Raw genomic sequence first — 22,340 nt, 5'->3', positions numbered from 1 at the left:
ACTCCTCCTGCATTCAAGGCAGCTGAATCCTAATCTGATCACAGAGCCAGGGCTGGAAAGAGAGCTTGATTCATGCCCCTGTGTAACTATTGGCTGCATCCAATCCTTTCTTCAATCTCAGACTATGATTTACAGTCTAATAAATTGTAAAAACTTAGATCAACTCTCCGCAGGATATTTTAGTTTATAAGAAGTTGGGTCCAATGAATTAAGCATCTGTGAAATGAGTCAATTTTTTTCAGTAGATTCTTTCAATATCCATAACTAGAAATTTCATATCTAGTCTTTTAATCAGGAACTTGGTAATTGTCTTCACAGAATCAAAAATTGTTGAATTATGGAATATATGAAGTTAAGTATGTGTACTTAACACAATACATACACAAGGGGAGGGAAGAATTGGCAGAGAGAGAGAGAGAGAGAGAGAGAGAGAGAGAGAGAGAGAGAGAGAGAGAGATGCTTCATAGACTCTCCTGCATTCAATACTGACAGAGGGTTTCCTCTCTGGCAAAAGGACATGTGCCCTAGGGTCAGAGACAGAGGTGCCTAAGACGTTGCTTTCAGCAATTTGGTATAGACAAAAATTGAAAGCATTTGTCTTCTAATAACAAGGAGCTCTTTTGTTCCACACACAGAGGTGCTTTCGAAGTATTGTGTTGAGAAATGACAAGGGAGAAGGAGAACAACTAATATTGAATACATCAGCTCACAGGAAACTTAAGCAGGCACCTCCAGGCTAGGATCTCTAGGATCTTACTGCTCAAGTCGGTTCTGGGTAGGAGACTCAAGGCGAAGCTCTCTTGGGTGCTAACGTTTGCTGAGCCTACACAACAGACATTTTAAAAGGCACAGTTTTGTTGCTGTTGTCCTCTCTTATGACATAATGGCATGGTATAGCCCTCTAATACATTCCTAAATATATTTCAATGAAGTGACAGCCACAGACATCCCCAGGTACTGTCAGTGCTGACTCTGTTGGTGGTTCAAAATCCTCACAATTTTTCCAGAAATTTTAACGTACAGGCATACACAAGAGCAGGAATGATTGCTAATCTTTATCATGACTAGATATTTGACTGGATTATATTATTTGACTGGATCTAAAATCACCTAGAAGACACACTCTGGATACTCTGGGCATATCTGTGAGTGTTTGAACAGTGCTGCGTTAATCTCACTCAGGAGGCAAAAGCCCATCCTGAATGTGGATGACACTAGCCAATGGGCTAGGGTCCTAGAATGATTAAAATGGGGGAGAAAGGAGGAAGTAAGTTCGGTACTAGCATTCATCGCTCTCTGCTTCTTGTGGAGATTATAAGATTAGCCATCTCACCACCATGAATTCCCTATCCCTGCCACACCTCACAAACCCTGACCCTAAATAAGCCTTGTGCCATGGAATAATGGGAGTGTATAATTTGTTTTTATTTGGTGGAGGCTAATAGTTAAGAGATTGCTTGAGTTTCAGCCAAGACTGCAATATAGACTGGGGTTTTGGAAAGGACTGTAACTGTTACATGATCGTGGAGACTTTCAGAGGTAGACTGGACACATTTTCAGTTATGAGATAAACATGAGACTTTAGGGACCAGGTTGGGGAATATTATGATTTGAAGTGCTGACTTTGGCTCTTTAATCTTCATTGCCAGGTTGGTTTGATTTAGAATCAACGAGGAGACACATGGCTGGGCATGTCTGGGAGGGCATTTCCAGAAAGGTGTCACTCGAGCGAAAGCCCATCCTGAATGTGAATGGCACCGTCTCATGGGCTGGAGACCTGAAGTGAGTAAAAATGGGAAGGTAGGAAGGAGTAGGCCAGCTGAGTAGCCGTGTTCACATCCCAGGCTTTCTGACAGTGGGTGTGGCCAGAGACTTCCTGCTCCCTGTTTGGCCTCCCCTACCATTATAGACTATGTCACCCCCAAACAAGGAGTGCAAAGAAGTCTTTCCCTCATTAACTGACTCTTGTCAGGAATTCTGTCATGGCCTTTAGGAAAGTAACTAAAAGAGCAGGTAAAAACATATCTTTGTACAGGTACTGCGTAATTTCGTATCTTGACCTTGTACAAAGTAAACTAATTCCTTACTTTTCAGCCTAAGAAAGCAAGCTGAGCTTAGGTGTGAAGGAAAGAGGAGGTGTCACACAGAAACCCATAAACAAAGGAACAGGGCTTCTCTGTCAATCACGGGACTCACTTTTGACTTAGGGTGATTAATAGTTCTGAACTTCATGTGAAATGCAAACCAATCATGTACCTGAACAGGGTGGCCACTTCCTGCTGACAGACATCATCTCACCATCTCAAATTAGTCCAATCCACTCATGAGCCGGGGGTGGGGATGAATGGAAGGGCCATCCTCTGCTTTGCAAGATGGGCAGAGTGTTGCACTAGCACACTCAGACGCTCAGCATTTAGCAGAAGAGTATTGCTTCTGCTGGCATCCAGGAACCATGCACAGCTCTCTTGGAGCCCAGGGCAGTGAAAACAAAATACACCCAAGACACCTTTAAGAAAGCCTGGTAATTACAACTGGCTGAGTTGTGTCACACTGTAATTCTGTTCCAGGAAATAACAGCAATGACCCTGGACACGCTGCAAAGTTTTCTGTACATATCCTATCTGGGCGTGAAATGTGCACCTCTTCAAGAGGAGAAGATGCCAGGGGAATTTCTCATATAGCCAGGTGGGAAATGAGATCCCTGCTGTTTAAACACGGAGTGCTGCTCTTGGACATGCTAAGTATTCTTACTTAGAAAAGTCCTGGTCTCATGTTTCATGGGAGAAGCCCGAGTAGAGGTCATTCAACTTGTGGGGAAGCTGTTGAGACATTTTTATAATCTCTGAGTCTCTCCTAGTGTTCTAGGCAGCCTGCAATGTGTTTTGCCTCCCCTCCACTCCACAAAGTTTAAAAACACCACTTAACAAAATCGCTTAAGAAGGGACAGTTCAATCTGAAGAGATTCTTCCTAGGTGGCAGGTTCCAGTGTGGAGGCGTTATTAAGTGTAAATAGAGCTCAGATGTCCTTAAGTCCCAGCTACTCTTTCTGAAAAAGCCCTTTGCACAGTTTAGCTAAAGAAGGAGCATGGCACTGGACAGGCAGTGACAAGGACTTGGGTGTGCTTTAACCTGAATTTAAAACCTTCCATGAAGGCCAACGGGGCAAAGTGATTTTCACTCTATTGCCCTGGAGTAGAAGCTAAATCCTAGGCTTTGTCTCTCTTTCAGCCCATGTGTTAGTAAATGATTGATGCTGATTTGGGTTTCGTTGTTTGTGTCCTGCTGTCCTTAAACGTTATACGAGTTTTTCCAAGGAGGTTACCCCACCCTTGCAACCACCTTGGGTGGGAACTTTATTTTATGGTTGGATTTTATTCCTTTAGGAGGCTGGTTGCTAAACAAAGTGACAAGTTACTTAAAATAAATAGATGGAAGTATAGAAAAGGAATCCACAATTGCCAGTTATTGCCATCTAATTTCACTTTTCAATTAAGTGGTTGCTAATACTCTACAGCAGTCACCACCTATTCACAGGGCAGGGGAAATAATTGTACTCCAGTGGCTCCTGTGGAGCCCAGGGAGTGGAATGTGGTGGTTTGAATGAGCATGGCTGGCCCTCAAAGACACATATGTGTGAGTTCTTGGTCCTCAGTTGGAGGAACTGTTTGGGAATGATTAGGAGGTGTGGTAGTCTTATTGGAGAAGCTATGTTCTTCATCATTCCAGTTAGCTGCCTCATTTCTGTCTCTGTCTGTCTGTCTCTCTTTGCCCAGTGGTTGTTATTGCAACTTGTAAGCTCTCAATACTGCTCCACACTTGCCATGTGTCCCGACCTGCAGCCATGCCACCCTCATGCCCAGCACGATGGTGACAAACTCACCCTCTGAAACTCTAAGTCAGTCTCCCATTGAACGTTTCCTTTTTTAAGTTGCCTTGGCCATGGTGTTTCTTCACAGTAATGGAAAAGGGACTAATACACAGGCTAAACTAAGAAGCTGCACCATTTGGGAAAGTCCTCTGTTTTTTTTAAAACTGCTTACAATCTCACCTTTTCATTAGTTTTGCCTCCTCCCTGTTTCTGATCACCTGGGTGGCAATCTGCACGTCCCAGTGTCTTCCCATTGGCCTGCAGCTGCAGACTACGAGGGCTCCCATGAGTGCCTGGCTGAACATAGGTGTTTTCAGGCCCATTGGAGGGTCTCAAGGCTCCACTGTCATCATAGTTACTATTCTTCATTAAATTAATAGTCAAACCTGTTGACTCACTTGATGGACAAACACAAAACTGGAGTTTTGCCAATTGTGTTTATCCTGCGGTCTAGGAACTATCATGGTCTGCTGCCATGATGGGCCTCAAAACGAAAGCTTGAAACATAATACGTCATTACTGCAGAGGAAATGTAGTCCTGAGGTACAAAGATTGCCGTATCTTATCAGCCAACTCTCCAGCAAAGCGATCAATACTCATGGATGACCTTAGAGCAGTGGTTCTCAACCTGTGGGTTGTGACACCCCCAACATTTTACATTATATTATGATTCACAGCAGCAACATTATAGTTATGAAGTGGCAACAAAAATAATTTTGTGATGCGGGGTCATCACAACATGAGGGAACTGTATTAAAATGTTGCAACACTAGGAAGGTTGAGAACCGCTACCTTGGAGTGTTTGTTTGTACAGGAAAGCATATCAGCAGGAACACAACACAAGATAAAAGAAACACTCTCCTGAGAAACAAAATAGATTGCAGTTGTGAACTAAGTGAAAAAATAAAGGAAGTTCTGCTTTTAACTGTACACATTGTAACAAGTCAAAAACAAGAGGTCTCTGTCCTAGGGCCTATGTGCTGAGCCTCTGTAGAGCGTGTGTGTGGCCAGTAGCTCAGTCGTATGTAAATGGCTAGTTAGAGGGTATCCAAAGCTGAGAAGAAGATTGGCCTGGACAGCAGAACACAGATACCTGGGGACAGGGCTGTTTCACACAGACAGGATGTGTTCCAACTTCTTTGAAACCATGAATCCCTGAGCAGCCATGAGCATCATCTTCCAGACTGTTTGAAACAGAGTTAGGAAAGATAGGTGCTGTTCCGCTATGGAAGTAGCCCAGAATTGATACTATCAATGCATTCTGGCCAAGTATAAATACCAGGAGGGAAAATCAGCTGGAAAAGACGAAAGCTCAATTCACTGTTGCACCTGGGCTATCTCATCTACTGGAAGTCAAGGCAGAAAGATCAGGAGTTCTAAGCCATCCTAGGATACAAGACCCTGCTTCAAGAAAATCTTTAAAAACGAAACCTTTCCACCCCCAGTATTCTCTCTCTCTCTATGGGACCATCAACAGTCTATCCTCTGTGTGTGTGTGTGTGTGTGTGTGTGTGTGTGTGTGTGTGTGTGTGTGGTGGGGGGTGAGTAATGAGGTCCCACACCTCCCTGAAGCCCTATAGGCACTAATGGTTGTTGCAAAGGGAAAGTCATATTACTTGTGGTGTAGCCACTGGTAAATGTTCCTTTCTAAGGGATAACCCTCCACTGATGCTCATCTGTGCCTGAGCTGCCACAACTGTATGCATTGGGGCACATACTCTGGGAAGCAAGAGTTTATCAGGAGTATGGAGAGGATAAGGGAAAACAATGGGAGATACATATATATATATATATACATACATATACACTAATAATATATTTATATATTATAAATATATATATAATATATTGCATATATTATACTATAAATTTTATATTTACATAATAGGTAATATGTTAATATATAGTAGATATTCATGCCTTATACATTAACATATTATATTTTATGTGTAATATATGTTATATGGTGCACTTCCACTGCCTGTGCATAATTGGCTTATCCATGGATACTCATGACAGCTCTGGGTTGCCAGGGAAGTGTCAGAGCAGTATCACAGAGACAGCTTGCTCCTACAGGGAAGGCACACCTTGCCTGTGAGAGGTCCCATGTTCAGGGCCTGGTTTGGCCTCCGCCTGTTATGCCTGGCTGCCCAGCCTTCAGTTTCCGAGGAGGAACTGGTGACAACAATGGGTGTGCATTGCCTTTCTTTTCCATGGCAAACTAAGCAAAAGCAGAAAGATGATTTTCTTTATTTTCACTTATGCAACATTGGCAACTGAAATATGTGTGACTTGGATAGAAGCCTATTTATAACACCAACAGCAGGAGGCCAGAACATCTAAATAACCGAAGAACTTGCTGTGGAGCAAAGGAACAAAGCAGACTTTTGCAGTATGCTATTATGCTTTGGGAAGGGAGGAAGGTATCTGCTCTCATTGGGGCTAGCCACATTCCTGAGGTCTTGAAGCCAGCCAGTTTGAAGCATGATAACTCTGTCCTCAGGACAGCTGAATGAACAAGCTGTCATTATCAGTACCTCTCTTTGCAGGTGAAATAATAGGGGTGAGTGAGGGCAACCGTGACCTTAGACTCCCAACTAGTTAAGTGACTGCGCTGGGATTCTGGGAACTAGAGTTTAGGTGACCGCTCAAGTATGTTCAACAGTAGAATGCACATTGTAAGTAAGTGGAAAGGCTAAGATATTTGAGGGTGAAAGAGCAAATAAATAATATATCCGTCAGAACAATACGTTTAAACCACGGGTGTCATGCAGGGTGATTTGTTACCTTAATTACTGTAAAATGTGGGTATGGAGAAAGAAAGGAGTTTTCTAATTATTATTCACCTACTTAATAGTTATTTATTGAATCCTTACTATGTGGCCGATATATTCCAGACTGCAAGTCAAATAGATATAGTCACTTCCTTCACAAAGACCACATCTTAGTGCATGTCACTTTGTGTGTGGTTAGGTCCCCAAATGTGCATTATGATCTGACATTAAGTATGCATGTATGCAACAATAAAAGAATATTTAAAATTTTTCACATGTAAATATCTATTAGAATCTATATAGTATCCCATGTTTCTCTGTCCTGTGACTCCTTAACATCTTAAATATGTTCAGTATCCTCCCTCTTATCTATGGGACATATTCAAAGATCCTCAGCAGATGTCGAAACCTGAAATAGTACTAAAATCTATATGTGTACTATGTTTTGCATACACAATCATACTTATGATAAATTTGAGCTTGTAAGATAGACACAGTATAAGTTTAGCAACAATTGCTACTGATAAATAAAATAGCTAAAGTAATCTAGTATAATAGTTAGGTTGGTACAATTTTTCTCTCTTAAATGCTCTTTTTGGTCCTATGTAAGAGCAGTAAATGCTCTTAACCACTGAGCCATTTATTATCCAATCCCAATTATTATCTCTTAAAAGAAATAAGACTATTGAAATTAATGAAATGATTCATCCTGACCATGAGTGACCACAGGCAAATGATACTCTGGGAAGGGAGGATTATTGTTTCTCAAAACATAAAAATTCTACCTTCCTCAACAAAAGACCTCACCAAGACTCCAAAATTCTAGACTCATGTTCCAGTTTTGATACTGCTACTGGGTTCTGTCTCCTTCTTCTTTAAATCCCACCCAACTTGGAGCAGTTGCTAGGAAACAGTATTACAAGGGACTCTGGGCCACAAGCTGCTTCTCTGTATTATTTCAGTTGGTTCTCACAATCACCCTGTAAGAGATACAGATGTAATTACCACTATAGTTTCTGACTTTACGATTGTAGTCTAACCTGGACAGAAGAGATAGGAAGGGTCAAGCATGAGACTCAAGGACAGCTCTTTGTCTTCAAGGAAAGAAGGAGTAGATCAGGTCCACCAAGGCACTCTGGAGACTACAGGTGGGCATATAACATATTTGACCTTCACAGTTTCTGGACATTGGTTCTAGAATCCCCCGATCCCCGCCCCCTGCCCCACAGGTAGCATAGCCTCTTACACACATTGGTATAATATTTACATAGCACCTACACACATGCTCACTGCACACTTACAGACTTACACTGCACACTTAAGTCTAGATGACTTACAACACAAAAACAATGTAAATGCCATTTAAATAGCTATACTATAGTGTGATGACAACAAGAAAAAATTCTTTCATATTCCAGCGTTTGGTATGTAGATCCAGTATGTCTCTAATGTTTCTGATCAATTATTGGTCGAATGCACAGAAGCAGGCCCCACATACAAGAGGCCTACCTGTTATTCAAAATGCTTTTTCTTCCAGGAAGTGATGAGGCGACACTACACAGAGATGTTGAACTAGCTGTGGCCCCAGGTCAACCACTTGTCAGCTTGGCTGTCTGGAGCAAAGTAGTTATGTTCCCTTGACCTCATGCTTTCTTCCGTGTTTTGAAATTTGGGATGACATTCTTGCATGACTATGAGAATTAAGAAACATGGGGAGCATCTAAGGAAGCATGTGACCAAATAGGTGGTGGGACTAATGCCTTCTCCTTCTTAGCTATTATTGTCTTGTGAAAGAAACTGTGAGAGCCTCATCCATCACTCCCCAGCGATGGGGCAAGAGAAGGCAATGCTGGTCTCATTAGAGTGTTCAGGTTTCGAGCCTGAGGATCCTGGGAAACAAGCTCAGGAATTGGGAGTAGCAGAATTATCAGAGACAGAGACACAGAAATATGAAAGTGGAACTATTTCACTGTCCTGTGGTGGCCTGAGGAACTTTACATGAGTAGGTAAATCTTGGCAGGGCTTGGTAACCCGTGTCTGTAAACCCAGCTCTCTGGAGGCAGAGGTAGGAGAATCAACCGAGACTTCTTTGTTTCTATAGAAAAGGTCAAGGACAGTCCAAACTACATGAAACTCAAAAGGCAAAAGCAGCAGCCCAGGAAGACCTTTAGGCATCTCCAAAGTGCTTCTCTACAGAGCTCAGACCCAGATCCTTGTCAATGCTAGACATAAACAAATAATTAAATAAGTACAGGATAAGTTATATATCAGCATGCTACACACCCCTAAGCCTTCAGTCTATGCTTCTAAATGCAATTGTGTGTTTCTTTACTTCTCTTCTCTTTTCCATGTAAGCCTCTGTACGCCAAAATGAAGAAATAATCTGGCATTCCTCTGTCAAGTATGGATCACTCACGTGGAGAGCTTGAGGAGAATGACTGTGTCTGTCTGCAGGCCGAGTGGAGGGGCGGAAGAAGATAAAGATGGCTCCAAACAAGGAATGAACTTTATACATCAAGATGAGAAGGGCCATGAAGGGTGATGAACAATGCATGGAATTATTGCAGGAAGTACCTCAATTATGATTCATTACTTTAAAAAGGCATAATTGCAAGTAAGTAGCCTGCAATTGAGCAGACATCATTCACAGGACAACCCACCCATGTCCACACACCACTTAAAGATAATAAACACACGCGTCTCTTGGCTTCAGGTTCTTTTGCTTTGTTAAAAGCTAAACAGGAGCTGTCCCAGACTCTTTCACTAACTTTCCGGATCCCCACTCTCCATATTGGGTCGGCTTGCTTGGCCTTAATACGTTGGAAGGTGCTTCATCCTACTGCAACTTGATATGGCATGCTTTGTTGATACTCATGGGAGATCTGCCCTTTCCTAAACAGAAAAGAGGAGGAGTGGATTGGAGTGTGGGAACAGAGTGGGGGAGGGGAGGAACTGGGAGGAGGAGAGGGGAGGAGCTGCAGTGGGGATGTAAAATAAACAAATATGTTCATTTTTAAAAAAGCTTTGCTCTACAGAATCTTCTCACATTGTCCATGAAGATATATTAAGCATAGGAAACTGACATGCACCCGAATTCGACTAATCCCGACTTTGAATAATCAAATGGGAGACCCAAGGAGGCAAAGACTCACCAGAGATCTAAGGCAAGAATGAAACAGAGAACTGGATCACCCTATTTCTAAGGAATTGAAGGGCATATAGTCCTTGACTACTCAGATTCCTGACTGAGCTAGGACTCTTCTGTACAAGCAAGAAAATACAGATAATAAAATAAAGTCAGTATAACCACGCTTTCATAGCCCAATAGTTTTAACATGAGGAAAGTAATTTATTCTTGCAAAGGAGAAGCCATCACAATCTAGCGATAAGATAAACCTTAAACAATGTATGAAAACCTTTCTAGGAAGGCAAAGTGGCCCAGGGGATGAAGACACTTGCAGCCTGAAGATGTAAATCTAATAACCTGTGTGTAACCTTGGAATTCACTTAAGGGTGGATGGAGAGAAGAGACGCCACAATTTCATCCTCTGAACCCCACACATGTACCATGCACCTTGACACAACAAATACAAACCACACACACACACACACACACACACACAAACACACACAACTCTCTTTCTCTCTCTCTGTCTCTCTCTCTTTCTCCTCTCTACATTTTAAAAAGCATTTCTTTAAAAAAAACTCATATCAACTATCACCATTGAATTAAGCAGTATAGATGTAAATATATCTTCCTCTCAGTACAAACTGTAATATTAATGTCTAGTTACCTAGGTCAGCATAGAGGATAATGTCTAGGAGACCAGACATAAGGAAAGAAATCCAAGCAAGAGGCATCAGTGGGCGTTTAGGCCACAGTGAGCCAACGGAGTTCCAGACAGAGCTTCATGCATATCCTCTGTGCTGAGACCTGATATTGTAACACCTACATGAGAAGAGGTAATAAGACTTTTTATTTAAACCAGTGGAGGAAGGGCCTTGCATAAATTCCTGAATCTCAAAGAACTGCTTTGTCCTAAATAAATAAATAGGAGAGGGGAAAAAAAAGATGCCTGTAGCCAGGGAAAAAGGAAAGGAAACTGGCCAATTCTATTTGGCTCCAGTACAGCAAGAAACTCACCTGTGATAGAAATAGAATTCCAGGTCCTCGTCAGACAGCACTCAGTTCACACAGGAAAGCCAAGCTGTGAAACAAATGCTAAGACTCATCACTGAAAGGAAACACTAAGAACCATTTCTGTAAGAACAAAGCTGCAAGGTCCATAGACTCAACCAAATAAGTACCCCTTAGTGAGGCTAAGTAGAAAAATGGCAGTCCATGTAAGATATATAATCCAAAAGGGAACATTGGAGGATGTAATAAATGTAATAATTTACAACTCAAAGTTAGAAAAAAATATACGAATGCTGGCGGGAACTCTAAAATGACTATAGGAGGAATGAAAAGCAAGTGATTGCTATAATAAGTGTAATTAAGTAAACCAGCATGAATAAAAGGCAGGTAGACTTGAAAAGGGTACAAACATGTTGAAATGAGAATTCATGTAAGATTAAAAGTCTGCTGAGTAGGCTAATTACAAAGTAGAAGCCTATTGTGGGCAGTATGGTAAACTGGAAACAAAGAGATTTGATGAAATTGAAAATAAGTAACAGAGAAAGGAAAAGAGATATAAAACAATTAAGAAAAAGGCACATAACAAATGGTGTGGGAGAAGAATCACATAAATGTTTCTTGACACATTGTGAGAAGAGCCAATTATCAGAAATAACCAGAGACAAAAAAAAAAAAAAGGATGACATGAAAAAATCTAATTCTGCAGGGGTGTGGGGGTAGCACAATAGCCCTTAGGATCAAAGAGGGCAGAAAGCAATGATATCATATGTAATGCCAAGCCCTATACTCAGTTTCATTTTCGTTGCAGAGTATAATCAAATTAACGACATTTTCAAAGGGCTGGAGCAGAACTCAGTGGTAGAACACTTGCCTAGAATGTATGATGCCCTGGGTAAGATCCCTACTACCAAGAAAAAAAGGTTTGAATAAGGCTAAAGATCAAGGCTGCCCCTGACGTATCCACTGAAGAATATATGTGAAGAGAAGGAGAATAATCTAGAAAGGTTAGTGGCAACCAATACAAAAAGTGCTGACCATGTTTACAGATCTAAATAAACACCACTTATAGTAAGCTTTTGTGGATCAATTTAAACTTGGAAAGAGGCTTTTAAAATGTATAAGCTCTAGCATGTTCAGGAATAGGCTAATAACGGCAATGGAAACAGCAAATGCTATATTGGAGGAGAGAAGGGAAGGGGAAGGAAAAGGAGGGGTAGGGAAGAAGCCGTTATGCATTTGATAAATAAGAAAATTGCTGCGAAGTCAAACTATTGGAAGAAAAGAAAATGAAGGCATCAAGTAAAAGCACAAAATAAAATATGTCCCAATAAATCATTACAATAAATGTTGTAATGTTCTTTTTTAAACTGCAGAGATTTTAAATTTTAAAGACAAAAACGTAAATTTATGTGCTTTAATGAGACACATCTAAATAAAAATGATGTGGCTAATTTCCTACTAAGATATAGGAGAAGACGTATCTGAGAAATATTGATGTGGCAACACGGACAAGAGAAAAAGGATGTGCAAAATCCGGGTCTATTTTGAGTAACAAAAAATTCAACTTTGAGCCCCAAGGAAAGCTATAAAGGAAAGACCAAGAAGATGTAACAATATTGAATCATTATGCACCTAAGAACATGGCTCAAAACAGATAAAATAAAAGTTGACAAAATTACTCATAGACCCTCTTAGTGGTACATTTTGTGAAGACCAGAAACTGATAAGTCAGTTCAAACCCAATAATAGTATTGAAGAGTCTAATGCTATGATTAGAAACTTGATCCAGTGTGGGTGTGAGTGTATACATACATGCCTGTGGATGTGTACACACATGGCACTGGATACTTTTACTTTTTCCATCTTTTCACACAGAAAACTCAAACTCTGATATTAAAATAGCCTCATACTAGTCCACACAGAACAAAACAACTGAGACCATAATAAAACCATCAGCATACTTTTCTGATCAAAGTGCATTCGATGCTGTATAACTAAAAATAAACAAATAAAATACAGCCCTTGGACTGGAACGATGATGCAGCAGTTAAGAACCCTTGTTGCTCTCTAAGAGGACCTGGGTTCGATCTCCAGGACCCACATAGTGATTAACAACCACCTATAAGTCCTTTTTCAGGAGACATAGTGCCCTCATCTGACCTCCACAGGCACCAAGCACTCACATGGAACATACGCATGCATGCAGACAAAAACATTCATACATAAAATTAATAAATCTAAGCGAAAAAAACAAAAGAACTCTTGAAATAAAATGCAGTTTCAATATGTTTATCGATGTGATTATTTTCTTCAATTTTTTTGAGGGTGTGGAGACAGGGTTCCTCTATGTAGGCTGGAATTCACCCAGTAGACCAGGCTGGCCTCAAACTCACAGAGATCTGCCTGCCTCTGTCTCCCGAGAGCTTGGGATTAAAGGCATGCACCACCACCATGTGGCTCAATATGATTTTTAAATGTAGAAAGAAGGCTGAGAGTTAAAGTCTGGGTTTTAAACAATGTAACGAATCTGAAATAGCACAGAAAGGAGTGTTTCCCTTAGGATGTGCATTGCCACCAGTGCTGTTAAACAGCCTGCTGTGTCATGATAGTTGACAGGGAGATTCCCATTAAATAACTCTGCTTTATAAGGGCTTTCTTTGACTCTGGAGACTAAGTATGCTATGATACAATCCACCAAGTGGGTTTTAGCATTTTGTGCCTCCTTCTCCTCTTTGAATACCCATGATTTCTGACCTAGTAGTAAAAGTGATAACATGTAACTTATCTGGGCATGTTATTTCATTTGCATCATTTTCCTAGAATCTTTTGTGTTTACCATTCACTGTGTTACTTTTTTATTCTCAATAAAGATTATTCATACAAACTTGAAGCATCCTGGATTGGTCTTACTTGTGACTCACTTTTAATGGTACAACATGCCTTGGCTTTGAATGGAATGGCTCAAGAGAACACTTGAGAATGATGTAGACCAAATGGATTGTTTAGCCATCCCCAGAGCTGAGTAAAGCATGGAAGTTATTTTACCCATTTTATTGAGTCATTTTAGCACAAATAAATGTCCATTTTGGAGTTCAGATGGCCTAAAAAACACATGTATTTGAAACATATTTAAAACAACAGTAATTGTGTTTCCCATTCTTGGTGGCTTTGGTGAATTAGTTAGTCTTTCCAGGTGAAAATTGATCTACTATTGAAAAATGATTTCTACTATTGAAAAATAAACTCTACAATTGGTGCTCTAAGCTTTTGGTTTAATAACTAAATAAATAAGTCAAAGAAAACAGGAGTTAGAAAGCCACAAGATTATTATTTTTAAACTGTAAAATTAGAAACCAATAAGTAAGAATGTTTTTTAAAAAAAATACAAGAGAAAAAATAATTAACTTTGGTCAAGATGACGAAAGAAGTGAATAAAATGTTAGGAATAAAAGGAGTGTGTGAATACAGATGGAAATCTTTAAGATCTCTGAAAAAGTTTTCTTTTTCAGGAAATTAAAATTTCAAATGACATGAAAAATATAAATGACCAAAACTGACTCAAAGAGATACAGATAAACCAGATAGCACTGTGACTGTGCATATTAAAATAACAGTCTATCCCTGTGGAAGAACCACCAAATTCACTTGATTTTACACGTGAGGTTTTTTTGTTTTTGTTTTGTTTATTTGTTTTGTTTTTTCTTTTGGTTTTTCGAGACAGGGTTTCCCTGTGTAGCTTGGAAGCCTATCCTGGAACTAGCTCTTATAGACCAGACTGGTATGGAACTCACAGGGATTTTCCTGCCTCTGCCTCCCAAGTGCTGGAATTAAAGGTGTGTGCAACCACTGCCTGGCTCTGTAAGTGAACTTTTACAGGCCTACAAAGAAAATGTATGTGTGAGAGAGAGAATGAGAGAAAGTATGTGTGTGTGTGTGTGTGAGAGAGAGAGAGAGAGAGAGAGAAAGTGTGTGTGTGTGTGTGTGTGTGTGTGTGTGTGTGTGTGTGTGTGTGTATTGTTCCTAGAGCTTCACATTCACAAGAACTAAGTACCCTACTGATGGGGAAGGGTTCATTTGGGACTGATGCGATTCTGGAACCAGGCTGGCAGGAAGGCTGCACTCTACACCCTACTATTAGTAAATAAAATTATCCTTGTTAAAGTTGAGAAACAGTAAGGCTTTTCAAACAACAAAAACAAACAACAAATTTAAAAAACTATTATTATTTTTAAAATCAAAACACTGTGACTGTACAGTCCTGACATCATTCTTGATGGCACCTGAATTAGTCTTTAGAAAGAAATTAGAAAGCTATTGCATTCCCTTTTCAGACCCAAACCATATGGGTAACCCTGAGCATAGATGATGCTTCCAAGGTAAATAGAGCCTGAATCATTCTCTTGACTTTCTGAGGTCAGAGCCCAAGCCAGCAGGCACATGGTATGTGCAAAATGAGATGCAAAGACCGTGAACTTCACTCCAGCCACCCCCAGATGATGCATAAGCTTCAGATAGACCAGACAAAGAATAAGGCAAGTGCAGGAAGACATTCTTCTTTTCTCAGAGAGAAAAAAATCTCTGTAATTCAGGAAGCTATCCAACTTTTGAATCTCATATTTTAAACTCATTGCAGCCTGGAGCCCAGAACAGACACCTTCATGGGTCAAATCTTTTGCCTTTCCCTCAAAATAGTAACAACACCACTAGTGATAACAATAATAACCTGTTTTCCAAACACCAAGATGGAGAGACATGGAAAATGCTGTGCTCTAACCCCAAGCTCTGGGGCCAAGAAAGTAAAAAGGCCAAGGGTAAGCAGGGACACCCCTGCAAGATCCCTGTGCTGTAAAAGAGTACACAGAGAACCCTGGGACAAAGAAGGAAATTTGGTTACTCTAAAGATGAGGCCCAGCCAGTGCTCTGTCCCCGAACCTCAAGCAGAAGTAGAATATACAGCCATATTCACTCAGGTTAGAGCAAGCATAGCCCCCAACCTCCCAGCTCATGAGGAGAGCAAGCAGGTAAGGCCCACCATGAAACTGTGATAGCCTCCCTCTAGATGCCTCATATTATCAGCTTAGAGCTCTAACCCTGCATGCAAGGCTCAGCAGGCCGAGTGTGTGGGTTTTACTGTACCAAGAAGAAAATCAATGCATTGTGAGAATTACACATGTGATGAGACTCTATTAGGAATGGGCACATGTGAGGACAAGGACATAGAGAAAAGGGAAGGAAGTGCTTCACTTCAAGCTGGGCTAAACTCACTATGCTCTTTTGTACATTCTGTTAAACTGCTTCACATATATTCATCATCATTGGTTCCATCATAAAGCCTGCAGGAAATTTTATAACCACATCCTTAGCCAAATAGAGAGGGAGTGGATTCCTGCCCCCAATAACCAGATAAAGCAATGAGAAGTTCAATTATGTTTTTTACACACACACACAAAGAAAAAAGACCAAGAGTACTTTCTGCCTTCTGAGAATACTTCCAAGTCCCAATGCAGTGTAATCTAGATGGCCATTCTAAGTTCACTGTGTTTAAACCACCTACAAATGTTAGTAAGTGCAACCTGTCCATCCTTGTTTAGATAATCACTGGTAATGGTTCTCCCTGTTCTCTGTAGCAGGTAAGTTCTGGCACACCAAGTACTTGCATTAAAAAGCTCCAAACAGAAATATGTTTCTATATGAGCTGGCATTTGTGTTGCTTCATTAACCACATATTCCCATGTGTGCTAGACTCATCATCTTTCCCATGGCAGCTTAGGCCAGGTAGGTTCCCCATCCCCCAGCCCCTACACACTTTACTATTATAAAAACTGCAAATAAATAAAGTCATAGCATACTAACATTAACCAGACCCAAGCTTAATGAACTTATTTATATGCAGTTAGAATTGACATTTGAAGCTGCCAAGTTATGAAGTTACAAAGTCAATGTTTTTCTAGTTCTATTTTGCCATGAATATTTTGGGTTTGGTGATGGATAAACTATAAATTATATTAGATACATAAAGTATAAACATTTAATATGAAGCACCACAGCTTCTGTTTCAGAACTTCTTTTTCTGGCCTGCGAAAGTATTCTGCAGTACCAGGGAAGTCTTGTTCAAAGCCAAAGAGAGAGCTAAGGATCTAGGGGAAGGATGCTCGAGAAAGATTTGGAAGTATCTAGGAGGCAGACGAGTATATCTGGGTATTTTTGCATCCCTCCAGAAGCAGCCAAAGAAGATTAGGTTATAAAATAGGAATAACATAGCAAAATACTTCAACCAACAGCTTTAAAAAAAAACCTTGAAAACCCCACTTCCTGTCCTGAGACCTGTTTTCCTTCACTTTACTTCAGGGAGTCAGCACCTGGCTGCTTGCACCTCTCTCTGGAAAGGAGACAAGAATACCTGTGTTGTCATCTCTGAACTGCCTGGGTGGCCACAGAAGTACAGAGTTCAAGAAAGGCAAGTGGATTGAGAGAAGACAGGTGTAATACATAATGACCACGGTCAAACGCAGCTCTGTGAAGGCAGGAATAGTGGCACCAGAAATGGAAGAGGAGCTAGGAACACTGAGCTAGGAACGTGGTTAACAGATACATAAAGGTGCCTTCAAACTTTGACTCACAAGAGCATGGATACTTTTTAACTAAATACCACACAGTTAAGACCATGATGTCCATTAAGATGAGTAGAATACCACAGCTGGGGGCAGAAAGCACCAAAAGGCCACCCAAGAGAGCAAGAGCTCCATGACAGAAGGCAAGAAGAACAAAGGCATCCCAAGACATTGGGAAAGCAAACGAAGGGCCAGGAACAGCACAGCGACTCCAGCTGCTCTCAGGACTGACACCACCTGCAGGCCTGCCTCACTGTCCTAGGCAGGAAGGGCAAACCCTCACAGCAGAACGAGCCTCCGGGGAGGATCCAAGGATGAGACATCATCAGGTCCTCCTGGCTGGAACGTGGCCTCTCCACCCACCAGCAAGGCTTCCTCATGTCTCAGCTCCCTCCTCTCCAAAGCAGGGCCATCATATCTACCCTGGATGAAGGCTTGAAAATGAGGGATAATGAACTTAAGTGCCCACTAGCGGCTGTTATTAGTGTAATTAATCTGATTAAAATAATCAGGAGTGAGGAACAGAAGAGGGTGTTAGAGGGGAAAAGCAGTAATGGAAGAGGGCAGAGACGCACCCCTCCGCAGGCTCTGACTCAGACGGAGGGAGGTACCCAGAGCCAATCCACCTGTCAACATCTGGTACATCCGACTTTGTGGTTCATAGTGTGGACTTTCCTGCTTTGGTTTCCACCTCTCTGGGGTGAGAGTATTCACACCTGCCACTCCCTCCTGGGCAGGGATGCTATGAGGGATATGTGAAGAGACCGCATCTCCAGATGTTATTAGAGGCCGTGAGTCTATGTGGCTGTTTGCTTGATTCGGAAGTCTTACGCTCTTTCTACCATCGCTCAGATGGAATTAAAACACTCAGCCAGAGAATCATGCTGGGGCCAGCAATTCTAGACTACCAAGTCATTACATAGTACATGACACCTTTGCTTACCACCATTAGAAGTTAATGGACTTACTCTAACCTAGGAAGTCCATTTCAGGCTTAGCTTGCAAGTTCCATAGGGTTAGAAATCATCCTGGTCACCTCCTTGGACCACCCCCTATCCCCTTCGTACCTTTCATTTCTCTCTAGGATGCTGATTCTAGGGAACAGCTCCCACTGTCCAGACTCTGGTCATCCTTAAAACAGTCTGTATAGGTCTGGCTGGGATGTGATCCCTGCATCCCTCCATAGCCAAACTGTATTTGGTATAACTCTCTGCCCATCGAGCATTCCCTGTGTTCTAATCACTACTGCTTCCTTTAAATGAGCTTCCTAAAATGGCAAGGACATATCCAAAACTGCATCTGGCAAGGTGAATGCATAAAACATAAAGAACACTATGCTCTTTTAACCTTACAATTTTTAAAAAGTGCAGCAACAGTTAATATACTTTAATACGGCATAAAACTGTGAGCGAGCATGATGATGGATGGAGTAGGTAGGTTGAACAGAGACGAGAAGAAAGGTGCCGAGTTTTTCACTTTCAACTTAAGAATTGGGGGTGGTGGGGCAAGTGGGTGAGTTATGTGTGAATATCTGATCTCACTGGCTTCAGTTCCCTCTAAAGAACGGGCTTTCTAGAGAGTGACAGGTCCAGAGCGAAGGCACAGGGCACTGGTATTGCAGCTATAAGCACTAAAGTGTCCGCCGACCCAGTCTGAGTACTTCATCAGTCAGGGACATGGGAGGGTCGGAGGGTCGGTACCTGGTCAAGGCACCCTCTTCCTTCCAACATGTTGCCCAGTGCTGACTTCCTCCTCTTCTGTCCTCTCGTCCTCTGCCTCCCTCAGCACACAGGTCTCCCTCAACCTGGGCACAGAGCTGTCAAAGTTGAGGCTCTGAGCAGAAGTTAGCAGTGAGTCTCTATACCAATGGCCATTCTTCCCGGGGCTTTCCAAGGCCAGTGTGGAATTAAGAAAAGGAGACCTTTCAATTGGCAGAAACTAATCTATCTGCCCAAGGCTGCCCTGGTACAGAAGGAGGTGGCCACTATCTGAGACCAACTGCTTGCCTACTTGGCGGATTACCCACCAGGAGCCCCAGCACGATCGTCCCCGCCCCCACCCACGGGTACAGCTCGCTTACCAATCTTGGCCAACGAAGCCAGAAGGATCCACAGAGTGATCTCGAAAGGGATTTGCACGTGGGGGTAATCCAAGGTGAACACGGGCAACCGACTTTCCTCGAACGGCGTTGTACCCGGGGCCACCACGCTGGCGGGGCTTGGCGGGTTGGAGCTGGCACCCCTGGCCCTGGGTGCGTCCAACAGGGTCTCGGCCAGAGCACCCGCCGGCACTGCCACCTGCAGAAACAGTAGCAGCAGCAGCAGCCGAGACGGTGGCGCCCGCACGCTGCGCGCAGTGCCCGCGAGTCCCATGGGGTCGGCGACTCGGGGGCGCAGTCAGCGACGCTGGTGTAGGGATCTGGACGCCCTTAGCGCATCGCGCGGGGACAGCACCACTAACTCAACGGGACAGCTAAAGAGTACCACGCCACCGCTGCCACAGGGCCGGATCCCTGCAGCCAGCCAGCTCGGTCTTGGCTGCGAACTGTGAGGGGCCGGGAGCGGAGCGCGCAGCGACAGGAGGCCACTGCGCGGTCCCTCGGCCGCGCTCAACCGCCCTCCGCCGCCGGCCGCCCTCCCATGCTCCGCAGCTGCAGGCCCTGCCCGGGGCCGCCCGCGGGCGGGCGGGGACGGGGGCGGGGCGGGCGCGGCGCCCGGGTGGCGGGGCGGGAGGACGCGGGGACCCGGTGCGACAAGCACCTGCTGCAGCCTGCAGGAGACGCTGAGAAGACGGTTGCGCTGCTCTCTAGCCGGCCCCACGAGCCAAGACCCGCTACTCCTGAGAGCCGGCGAGCTTTAGGTGCAACCGGTGCGCTGTGCGCACGGTGGCCGGAGCTGTCCCCGCCCCGGAGGCAGCGTCGGCCTTCCATCAGGGCTGGGACCGACGCGACCCACGCGTCGCGCCCTGCCCCCTCCCCCCGCAGGCTCCTGCAAGGAGACACCCCGGGGCGCTGGCACGCGAGGAGGCGCCGCAGGCTCAGGCACGGAGGCGACGCTGGGAGCGGCGGAACTGGGGAGCCTTCGCCACTGCCATTTGCTGCAGAGACAAACTCACATAGCTGAGCCGCTCTGGTCCTTAGAAAGATGAGAAGAGCTGCGATTCGCACCCCTCGGGAGAAAGCACATTGAACACAGCCTGTTCTCTGGGCATCGAAACTCCCCGTTCAGAACTCAGCGTTCCCACGCTCCCCGGAACCCTTGTCTTTCCACTTTTCCACTCACTGTAACAGTAACACTTTTCTTCCCTCCCCCAGCTTGGGGACGGAGGGGCGGGGGAGGCGGGGGAGGCGGGGGCGCAATCTCTGTTTTTAGGCTTCGAGGTGAATCTGTCCGAGGGCATCAGAAACATAACTATTTCGTGGAAAACCAGTGATTTGCCTAGCTTAGACGGACTTGTTCGGATAATTACAGGACGGGCTGTGGTTTGGAAAGCCCAGAGAAGAGAGGGATTCTCCCAGAGGCAATTGACCCTTTTTAGGATCCCAACCTTCCGCGGGGACCTTGCCAGGTGCCCTGCCTGCGATCCCACTGTCCTCAAGGTGAGAAACTGAAAGGAACCGGAAGCAAACCAGCTGTCTCCCAGTTAACCCACACGATTTCCACTATATTCGTGAAATAAAATCCTTATCTTTTCTATATGGCTCCTGCTCTTCTTATACAGCTTTCAGGCTAACACAGCCGTTTTGTTTCAACGTTCAGACAGGATCTGTGAGATGTCAGTCAGCAGAAACTATCAGGAACAAACTGGCCACCTGAGCAGAAGCAAGCAGGGGACCTTTGAGCCTTGGGAAGGCAGGGGCCAGTCCAGCGCAGACTGGAAAGCTTCTCGGGGGTTGACACAATCCTTCTGTTAATATGTTCTCAAGTGTCGGCTTTTCAGACGCGAAGTGGAACTCGTTGTAAAGATATTTCTGTTTTCTTGTAAAGATTCACTGAAACCCCCAGAGCTCAACCTTTTTTCCTCATTGCCTGCAATTTGTGTGACAATGATGTCCCCCACCTTTCTAAGAAAGGACTTGCAAAGTGATGTGTTTTCCTTCCTTCCTGAATTTGCGTTTCTTCCGAGGAAGTGCTTTCTTCTCTTCGCTTGAACTTTTGGTTATCACAAATACCAAAGCTGGGCAGGAGGAATAGAGGGCGAAACTATTTCTTTTACAGGTGAAGAACTGTACACACATCCGTACTGGATGCTAGCTCTTCATTAAAGATGTAGAAGGAATCCACACCCAGGCCTGACCTTGTCAAGGCTGGTTCCACCCTACCCTCCACCACCGCAGGACGAGTTGCCCACCAATTCCAGGTTATTTACCAAATAGAACAATAAAGAATATTTTAGAGATTGCTAAAAAATAAAATTCTCAATAGGATGAAGTTCTGTGACCAGTAAGCCAAGCTGCCAAGTTCTGCAATGCAATGACTTCACGGGAGGGCAAGCTTAGGCTCAGACAGTTCTTCCTAGGCTCTGTGACATCACAGGAGGACAAACACATCCTCAGACAGTTGTTCCTAGGTGTTGTGATGTAACAGGAAGGCAAACACATTCTCAGTTATTATTGGGTGTTGTGATGTCACAGGAGGGCAAGCACACAGACAGTTGTTCCTGGGAATTTAGTCATGGACCCTTAAAAATGACTGTTCATCATAAGACGAATGGCCCTCCATGTTTCTGAAACTCAGTGTCTATAGTAACTACATGGATGGCAGATGCTGGAATCACCGTAACTCTATAAATCTTTGCCACTGCCAAGACTATTCAGTTTTTCTTAAATTTGGAAAAAAATCTTTTTTTTTTTTTATTCAGTCTTGTGAGTGAAAGAGGAGAGTTAGTTTAAAGACCAATCTTTCTAGGCTGGGGAAAGGGCTCAGCCAACAAAGTCCATGTAGTAGCAG

The 22,340-nt window shown here is 43.3% G+C and overlaps 1 protein-coding gene across 2 annotated transcripts in view; it reads right to left on the bottom strand.

Annotated features, from left to right (window-relative positions):
- Slc9a2 (solute carrier family 9 member A2) overlaps positions 1–20,015 on the bottom strand; it is a 78,088-nt gene extending 58,073 nt beyond the window's left edge. The window contains exon 1 of one of the 2 annotated variants that reach the window (XM_005075363.4): positions 19,472–20,015. In XM_005075363.4, coding sequence (XP_005075420.1) covers positions 19,472–19,763 — 292 coding nt within the window. In that variant the 5' untranslated portion in view covers positions 19,764–20,015. Of the gene's footprint in view, positions 1–10,786; positions 10,806–19,471 lie in introns of those variants that run through there. The other variant, XM_040729238.1, reaches the window with a different exon arrangement.
- Between the last annotated feature and the right edge of the window lie 2,325 nt (positions 20,016–22,340).

This window comes from Mesocricetus auratus, unplaced genomic scaffold (assembly GCF_017639785.1).
Source record: "Mesocricetus auratus isolate SY011 unplaced genomic scaffold, BCM_Maur_2.0 Super-Scaffold_100021, whole genome shotgun sequence".
Taxonomy (NCBI): Eukaryota; Metazoa; Chordata; class Mammalia; order Rodentia; family Cricetidae; genus Mesocricetus; species Mesocricetus auratus.
This window is presented reverse-complemented; position numbering and strand designations above follow the sequence as displayed.